The 9,026-nt window shown below is 64.2% G+C and overlaps 3 protein-coding genes across 3 annotated transcripts; all 3 read right to left on the bottom strand.

Annotated features, from left to right (window-relative positions):
* Positions 1-241: 241 nt before the first annotated feature.
* MNEG_7253 (peroxiredoxin Q/BCP) lies at positions 242-2,536 on the bottom strand (the record flags this gene model as incomplete). The annotated part of the gene is made up of 6 exons (XM_014044275.1): positions 242-481; positions 876-959; positions 1,289-1,360; positions 1,577-1,624; positions 1,905-2,021; positions 2,447-2,536. 6 exons carry the CDS (start codon positions 2,534-2,536, stop codon positions 242-244), a joined length of 651 nt encoding a protein of 216 aa, XP_013899729.1.
* A 1,557-nt stretch (positions 2,537-4,093) lies between these two features.
* On the bottom strand, positions 4,094-5,523 carry MNEG_7252 (hypothetical protein; the record flags this gene model as incomplete). Its single annotated transcript, XM_014044274.1, has 3 exons — positions 4,094-4,297; positions 4,745-5,180; positions 5,432-5,523. 3 exons carry the CDS (start codon positions 5,521-5,523, stop codon positions 4,094-4,096), a joined length of 732 nt encoding a protein of 243 aa, XP_013899728.1.
* Positions 5,524-6,641: 1,118 nt separating this feature from the next.
* Positions 6,642-8,786, bottom strand: MNEG_7251 (malate dehydrogenase; the record flags this gene model as incomplete). Its single annotated transcript, XM_014044273.1, has 6 exons — positions 6,642-6,737; positions 6,969-7,214; positions 7,558-7,617; positions 7,916-7,939; positions 8,337-8,422; positions 8,633-8,786. 6 exons carry the CDS (start codon positions 8,784-8,786, stop codon positions 6,642-6,644), a joined length of 666 nt encoding a protein of 221 aa, XP_013899727.1.
* Positions 8,787-9,026: the final 240 nt, after the last annotated feature.

Raw genomic sequence — 9,026 nt, 5'->3', positions numbered from 1 at the left:
GGTCTTCCCTGCACGGCATGAATGCTGATAGCCTCCTTTTACATGAATGGCGTCATAGCCTGCTCCTACAGCAACACACAATGCGCTCTCAGCATGCCACTGAGGCCATGGATTCAACTCAACTCTCATCAGTCCTGAAGAGCGCGGCGCGAGCCCTCCCTTTTCCCACCCCTCTCAACTCTCTCTCTCTCTCTCCTCGCACAATCTCAGATCTCTCTGTTCCCGCCCTCAGATCTCCAGATCACGCGACGCTTTTCACGGTGGCCAGGGCCGCCAGGGCCTCGCTGACGTGCTTCTCCGTGTCCAGCTGGCTGTTGAAGGACAGCAGGCACTTGCCAGTACGGTCAAACACGTACGTCTGGCGGCCGGGAAGGACCAGCAGGTCTGCGCCGGTGAGAAAGATCGCGGGTAGGGGGTGGGGAGTGGGGCACAGGCCATGGGCGGCGGGCGTGATGACGAGGATTTGAGTGCACCCCCAGAGCTGCGGAAGGGGAACCGTGCCCGGCGCCATGCGTGCTGTTGCGCATGGAGGGTGGTGGCGGTTGCTTGGCATACAGTGGGTCGGGGTGCCGGAAAGGATACAGGCCGGCCGGGAGGGCGGCCGGCGGGGCTGGGGTCGCACCGTTGGGGATGCCAAAGGTCTATGTATGGAGTTGTCGTCAGCGCATGCGATGTGGGCAGGGAGAGGGTGTGAGCTAATAGTGGGATCGCAATCGGCTGCAACAGGCCCCTGCCACGTGCGCCGCCAGATTGCGCAACGCACAACCTACACGACAAGCGCGCGCCAACACGCGCACGCGCTCCGCGCCAGCCGCCGCACGTTCCGGCACGCAACCGACAGGCCGCGGGCGCTGCAGTCTGCCGGCGCGGCGCACCTTGCGCAGGATGTTGCTGGGGTCAGTCAGCAGCGGGAAGGGCAGGCGCTGCGCCTCGGCAAACGCCTTGTTCTCCTCGGGGGACTGGATAGAAAATCAAGGGAGGCCGCGCACGCGGGTGCGTGGTTTGATTGTGTGTGTATGTGTAGGGTGCGTGGCGGAAGGATGCGGATGGCGAACTGGGCGCGGCAATGCGAGATCGTCGCCGCTCACGCAACGGGTGCCACGGCTGCAGCACACCACCGTCACCCATGCTTTCCGCAGGGCCCACTCTGACCGCCGCATGGCCGCTGCATGGCCGCCGCATGGCCGCTGCATGGCCGCCGCATGGCCGCCACATGGCCGCCGCACGGCCGCCGCATGGCCCAGGAAGGCCAAGCTGACACGAATTCCAACCCCCGTCCCCAGCTCACGTCGCCGCTGATGCCGAAGACCACGGCGCCAGCATCAGTGAACCGCGCGTACTCATCACGGAACTTGCAGGCCTTTGGGTTATGGGTTTTTGTGGGTGTGGGTGCGGGTGGCGTTGGGGGCTCATTTGAGGCAACAAACTCACGAAGGCAGCTCTCAAGAGAGCTGGCGTGGCACGCGCTACCAAGCAGTGCCAGTCCGCTGCCTGCCCTGGTGGCCAGTGCTTGAAGCCCGGCTGCGCCCGCACATTGGTCGACAGCCGCCTGCTGAGTGGCTGGGTATTCGCGCACCTGCTTGGTGCAGCCGGGGGTGCCGGCCTTGGGGTAGAAGAACAGCACCTGTTTTGGGTGGGTAGAAGGACGGGCGGAAACAGACCTGATGTAATGACGTCACGCGGGAGTCCCGAGCGTTGCGTGCGTCTGCCTGATCACTCCAGTCAGAGCCGCACCATGGAGGAAAGTAACTGATAAAATCACCACAAGGGCATCGGCCCTGCCAGAGGCAGGCCGGATCCCCCCCTTCCCTGCAACCATGTGCCCGCGCCCGCGGCGGGTGTAAGTCCAAACCAGCGCCCCGCCGGCCCCTCAGCACGGCCCCGTCCCCGCCCCGGCCCCTCACCAGCGGCTGCTTCCTCTCGTTCACGAAACTGGCCAGAGACACGACGGACCCGTCGCTGGCCTTGAGCACGCGGTAGAACTCGGCGGAGTCCTTCAGGTTCTCGCCCACCTTGAGGGCCTGGGGCGGGCGCGGGAGGGCGGCCAGGCAGGGGCGGGGGTCGCGTCGGCTGCAGCGGCGAGGCGCACGGTCCGCAGCTGCACAGGGGGCGGGGTACGGACTGAATGGGCGGGGCGGAGAGCGTTGATTCATGAGATGGGTGGAGCGGAGGATGTGAGATGTGGCGGCTAGTGTTCCGCCTTGTGGCACCTAAGGGCACATGCCGCGAGCGGCGGCTGCAGACCGGTTGCGAAGGTTGGCGTTGCCGCGTGGCGCAGCGCAACGCACGCCACCAAATCTTATAAACTGCCTCGCGCTCCGCTGCTTAAAGGCTCGCTGATGCATAAAAGTCGCTTGATATACGTGTGTGCAATTGCGCCATCGGATGGGCGTTCATTGGCGACGCCCGAGACGCGCAGATGACACCAGATCAATCCCGCACCCACCGACACAGACACGGTGCGGCGTGACCGGGCCTGGAAAGGCACGGGACGGGCGGCTGCCCGCGAGACCACTGCGCTGCGGCTGGCAAGCATGATTGCAGAGGGTGCTGCGATTGGAGACGTGTGAAACGCGCTGCAGGCTTATAAGCGATCACGCCGCAAACGTTTTGTAGCAGTCAGCAATATGCGCACAAGGATCGCTTACCCTGGTTGGTGGACTGGCAAGTGGCGAAAGCGCTGCGTGCCCCCTCGCATCCCAGCATGGGCAAACGGGCTCTGCAGCGGAATTGTGAGGGCCGTGTTGATGCGCAAACCACGAGTCAGCAGGCTGATGTGGTGTGTAAAATATCACGTGGTGCTCAACTCATAACGACCTGGCCCCCCGTCAAAGGCAACCCCGACCCCAGTTACCCTTGAAAAATCTAAATTAGCGCCCGGCGCCCCCCGCACAGCCCCCGCCGCCCTACAAGTCTTCCCTCTCATCAGCCTGCGGACCTAGGGTCCCAATTGCAGCTGCCGGCTGACCGTCGTGGACAGCATCGGTCGCCCGTATCGTTCCTGACACGCCGTCGTACTCCCAGCGCAACCCCCCAGTGTGACCAAATCCACCCGTCTTTAGTGAATGTATATTGCTTACAAGTCTACAAATCTAGGATGCCTGGAAAGATCATCCTCCTCATCCCAAAAGTCCCCACACTGGTGAAATGCACACAAACTGATACATGGGGGAGGAGGGCAAAACCTCCACCGCGTGAGGCACGCCATCAATCCAAGGACTCTTGCGGGGGTGCAAAATGCGAGCACATGCCATCAGCTGCGTCATGCCTCGCGCCGCGCCGCTACACTCACCCCGTGCGCATGAAGCCCAGATTTTGGCATGGGAAGATTCATCTGCACATGCTGCTGTGGGGGTTTCTATGCAATGCAGGAGGGTCCAAGCCTCGACTCGCAGCATTAGCCACAAGCAGGCGCAGACGACTGCGAGTGCATGGCACCGGGCAAAGGGTACGCCGACACCCGCTGGTTGCGGTACGATATGCTGGCTGCATTGCCGGACGTCGAAAACGCAATGAGGAAGCATTCCAATCATGTTGAATTATGTTAACTTGTTGTCTTCGCGCGGACAATCGACAGCAGGCACATTGCCATGGGGCACACCGCAGTGATGGGAGGAGTGCAGCGGTTGCGCCTGCACAGATGACACCGCAGGCAGAGGGAACAGGGACCTCGCCGTTCCAAACACAATGCAGCGGCCGTAAGTACAGGGAGCAGTTGAGATTCAAGGGCCGCGCGGCTGGCACGGGTGGGCGCCCCAGCTGACAGATGCGCAGTCGTGATGAGGGTGCACCTGGAGCTTTGAAATCATGGTATCAAATGAGCACCGCGCTGCGAATTGCTATGAAAACACAAGTGCGCACCGCACACTTGTACGCACACGGCAGGCCGTGCCGAGGCTCGCACATGGAGTCCAAAAAGTGCCAGCACAGCCGGGCTGCGTTCGAAGCGCGCCTGTCCATGCACAATCACTCTCACACCAACGCCGCGTGTGCGCCCGGCGCATTACGAAAATGGGGATAAGAGCTCGGTGCGTGTAAGTCTAAACCAGCGGCGTGAGCCCCCGGCGTAACGCTGTGCAAGGCACGAGGTTGCTCATACGTCGGACTCCCCAAAGGTGTCGCGGCGCTGCACGTCCCCGCGCGGCGCCTTGAATCCGTTGCCCGCCCGCGACTCCACCTCCACAACGGCCCCCTCGTCAAACTCTGACGGCCACGGCGACCCGCCGCCGACAGCGCCAGCCGCGGCCGCGGCAGCCGCGGCGCGGCTGTGGCGCCGCGCGGAGAACGCGGCGCCGAGCTGCGCAGACCCCGCGGCGAGGAGCCCGAGGACGAGTGCGAGAACGATTACTGAGCAAACGGCGGCCGGCACCAGGCTCCCACGCAGCATGTCGACGGCGAGGGTTTCAAGGGCCGCCATGGTGGCGCCGTCGCAGGTGCACTGGTTGGAGGGGGACAGCATCGCGCGCGCGAGGACGAAGCAGAAGAGGCTGCAGCTGCTCTTCCCGATGTCGACGTTGTGGAACGCGTCCTGTCAAAGAATTTGAATTTGGCAATGTTGGTGGGCGTGTTGGAGGGTTGGGAGGATGCAAGTTTGTGAACGGCAGGCAGAGCTCTGCAACCGAACGGTGAGAGGGAGGTGTTCAGCAAGCCGTGCTGCAGCTGGGGCTGATGAGCTGCGTGCCACCCCGGCAAAAAGGGGCGGAAGTGCCACGGCGGAGCTTGCCTTGGCGCTGCCTGGGCCCACTCTTATGGGGATGATGAATCCGTCCTTCGTCGCGTCGACGGCGCCGTTGGTGGACTGGAAGATCAGCGTCTTGATGGCGGGGTCGACGGTTTTGAGAGTGACGGCCGCGTCGGCCGTCGACTTGACGGTCACCATGGCCACGCCAGTCCAAAGGACCGTGATCGCCACGACAACGGCCAGCCACACGGCCAGCAGGAACAGCAGCGCGTTGGCCGCCGCCGCCGCGGACAGCCGCGGCGCGCCCGGCGGCGGCGCGGGGGAGCGGCGGAACGAGTGCAGTGCCGAGGTGGCGAGGGGAGCGGTGGAGAAGATGACAGTCGCGACGAGGGTGGCCACAAGGATCGCCGGGACCAAGAGCAGGACGGGCGGCGTTGGAAGCGCCAGGAGGTCTGCGGCGCGGACGGTCTGGCTCAGGGCATCGCGCATGTAGTGGAACCTGTAAAGGCAACGACGGGGTGCGTGGCAGTTGATGGGATGCAGGTGTGTGAGAACCGCTGCCAAGCGCGCTCGGTGCAGGGAGCCCATATCGCAGCGCAGCGCCCTGCATGCGGGCAGACACCACTCGGGTGTACAGTAAGATGAATGTGATGCTTATCAGCGCTTTGCAGCCTACACGGCCAGTGTGCCGGTTTCCCCCGCCATTTTTGCGATGCAGTCGGATCGCGGTGTTGCATAGTGAGCGCTCACCAAAGGCCGCTCACGATGCAAGCCCCCATATCAAGCACGAGCGGAACCACCAGGCGGCCCCAGGTGCCTGCTGCGTAGGATCGCTCCGCCATGGTTGCCGACTGCTGTCTACAGTATCGATCGGGTTGTCGAAGCGGTTATAAACAACAGACTTTGCTTTTTGACCCAAAGAAACGATCGCAGGGCCCTTTCGCTGGTGTCGTGCTCGATGAGTCGGTGTGATGCCGCCATTGAGTGACATCGCAAGCCCGTTCGCTGTTCAGATGCGGCAGGGCGGCCTAGCTGGAGCAGCGGGACAGCTGGTGGTAAAGGAAATCTACGGTCTTCTTTGTGGCACCAAGCTGCAAGAGAGCTGGGTGGTGATGGCAGCGAAGCAGCGCTGCTGTCAACAGGTCATCGGCACCACATGTGGCCGGCCAATTGTGGCCTCCCAAGAGTGACACTGCTGGCTGCACCAGCAGCGCCAAGCCCCAGTGGCCCGCATGCGTGGCGGCCCAAGCCGTGAAAAGAGGGATGAAGCTTGAGAGCAAGCACGGGTGTTTTTGAGTGGGGCGGGGCCGGCGGACTGGATAGGACGTGTGGGCAGCCTGCTGGCGCAGTTCGGGGCACGTCGCCCCCGTTTTCCAACCTGTTCCCTCGAAGGCACACACACACACAAGTCTCAAATATGCTGCATGACTGACGCCTTTACGATGGTGAGCCCATGACGCGCGCCAGCGAGGCGTGTGGCAAGCGGGCACATAGGCGGCGGGAAGGTGGACGTGAAACAAGGGGGTGAGTCGAAACAAAAGACAGGTTGGTTGCGGAATCAGGCCGACAAACCGCCTGTGAGGGTTAGAATCTACCTACCAAGTGCACATATCAAAAATATCCTCCAATTTCACGACAAATCAGCTCCTAAAGACAAGCGACGCCAAGGCACAGGTGATCCCGACGACGGCATGCCGCCCTGCTCCCGCAAACGCGCACACACATCCTACCATCAACGCGTGACTGCAGGCAAGGAGAGGGGCCCATGAGTGAATGGGCGTGCATCCTGCGCATCACCCCACGCGCGCTGGCGTCCCCACGCAGCCAGCCGCACCGCTCGACCCGCCGGACTGCCGCCGGGGCGTTGCTTGATGCAGCCGAGCCGTTGTCGCTGGGCGCGCATCTCTCGTAGCGGCCGCAGCCGTGGTGGGCGGGCCAGACAGGAAGACGGGCGAAGCCGCTACTGCCCGGCGCCGGCGGCGGCACGGCGCTGCGCGAACTCTACGCCCTTGCGGATGGAGCCTGCCAACTCCGGCAGCATCTTGTCGTAGTTGCGCTGGTTTGGACAAAACGAGGTTGAGGGTGAGGGGAGATCAGTGATGTTGTGGGTCGAAGGCCAGGGCTGCATGGGCAGGTTGGGCCGCGGCCGTACCACCAGCAAGCAGATCTGAACCGCACCAAATCCAAACGCCAGCATGCACCTTCCCAAAATCGCACCGCAATGTGGCCTTAAACCTTTGAGAGTTTCCACATGCACTGGTTACTAATCTGTATTTCGTGGCCCCACCTGCTCAATGTCGTTCATCGGCCCCAGCGGCAGCAGCTCCTCCACGCCGCCCCGCCCCAGCCGCACCGGCCCCGCGAAGAACGGCAGGCTCGTCAGGCTCGACGCCACAAACGCGCACTCGACCACGCCGCCCTCGCCGGCCATCGCGCGCAGGCAGGCCTCCGCAAAGCGCGCGGCGGCGTAGGCCATGCTGAGCGTCGCGCTGCCGGCGCCGGCCTTGGCCTGGACCACCTCTGTGCCCGCGTCCTGGGGGTGAGGAGACACGGAGGTGTCGCGGGGAAGGAGGGTGGGTGGGTGAAGCGCGACGTGTCGTTTTGTCGGGAAAGAGGAGGGGCTGTGCAGCCGGGGAGGTTGTGGAGGATGGGAGCAGGAGGGGTCGCGTGCACAGGGTATCGACGGCCGTCTCGAACCGGGGGCCTTTTGGGGAGGGGGCTGGGCCCCGAAGGAGCTGCATGTGTGGTGGCAAAGCGCGGAGCCGGGTTTTGGGGCCGCGGGGCCGAAAGCACGGCGCCCCATCCAGGCCCCCGGGCCCCTGGCGCCTGGACACAGCCGCCAACCCCCGCGCCTGCCTGAGCCGGGGGGGGCCCACCTGAATGCGTGCCATGAGCTGCTCTGCGCGGACTGGGTCAAGGCTGAGGGGCGGCTTGCACTGTGAAAGACAATGACAGGATCGACCGTGGCCAGGAGCAAAGGCGAGGCGGGCCCGAAAGAGGGCGTCAAGGTATGTGGCGGGACGGGGTTGCTGTCTGTGAAGCGAGCACCGGAGGCGGTGTCTGGGCAACGGCTTGGACCCTCTGGCTGCAGGGTCCTGGAGAGGCTGCAATCAAAGCGGTCTGCATCGACAAGCCAAATTCAAATGCCAGCGGGGCTGCTGGACCCCGGCGCCCGATTGTGCTCGCCTGTGACAGCAGCGGCAGGATGGTGGCGCCTGCGTGGCCGCCAACCACCGGGATGGACACGTCACGGGGGTCCTGGCAGGGTGGTGGGATGGCGGGAAGGCGGGGGGGCAGGGGTCGTGCAGCATGAGGGGGCAAACGCGATGGGGCCCGGACGAATCGACAAAAGCGAATTGACAAACACACAGAGAGTCTTGGAGCCGTCAGCCCAGGCCAAAGCCGGCGAGCAGAGCCGTCACGAGCAGAGGCGCGCTGGTCGCGCGAACTGAGGGGCGGCGGCGCGAGCACCCTTGAGCCGGCGCCTGGCGCGCGACTGTAGCCAGGGCTCGCATGTGCGGCAGGGGCGCGCGACTGCCCCCCCCCTTCGCCCCACGTGGTGGAGTGTGGGAGGTCCACAAAGCATGCCCCAGAATGAGGCCGCGCTGAGTACGGCCTTCCCGCGCGGCAGTCCACCAGGCCCGGCGCCGCTCACCACTCCGAGGATCTCTCCAATGAAGGCCTCAGCCCTCACCACGTCCAGCGAAGTCACGCCAAACAGCTTGGCGGGATTGTAGGTGCCTTCGATGGGGAGGCGGGTTGGATTGGGGCGGCCGGCTCGGTGCGGAGGAGCGAGCGGGCTTCTACAGGTTGTAGCCCTGGCAAGCTACACACCACGACTGCATGGGGTCGGGGACGGGGGAGGAGAGATGCGCGGGGCAGAGCCCATCTCCGAAGGCTGCGAGGGGTACGCGGGGACAGGAGGGGGGGCAAGGGGGGGGGGCCGCGCACCCATGCGCTTGAAGACCTCCGCAGCTATGGGCACTGTGCTGTTGACCGGGTTGCTGATTACCAGCACCCAGGCGTCTGGGCAGTGCCGCGCGACGCCCTCTGCCAGGGTGGCCACGATGCCTGCGTTGATGTTGAAGAGGTCATCCCGCGTCATGCCGGGCTTACGGGGGACGCCTGCATGAATGAGGGTATGTATGGAGGGGACGTGGAGGGGGTTAAAAGGAGGGGGCAGCGAACTGCGCCGTTAGGCGGGCAGGAGGGGGGCCCGACATGCACGCTTTTGGAATGGGGGTGCAACAAGGCAGGATATTACTGGGAAATTGCGCTTCACTGGCACAAGAATCTGAGCTGCATGGCCGCAGGCTGGGTAAGAAGGGGTGGGTGCGCATTGGGG

Source organism: Monoraphidium neglectum (genome assembly GCF_000611645.1).
Source record: "Monoraphidium neglectum strain SAG 48.87 unplaced genomic scaffold scaffold01266, whole genome shotgun sequence".
NCBI lineage: Eukaryota > Viridiplantae > Chlorophyta > Chlorophyceae > Sphaeropleales > Selenastraceae > Monoraphidium > Monoraphidium neglectum.
The sequence above is the reverse complement of the archived record's forward strand: the minus strand, read 5'-3'. Positions and strand labels throughout refer to the sequence as shown.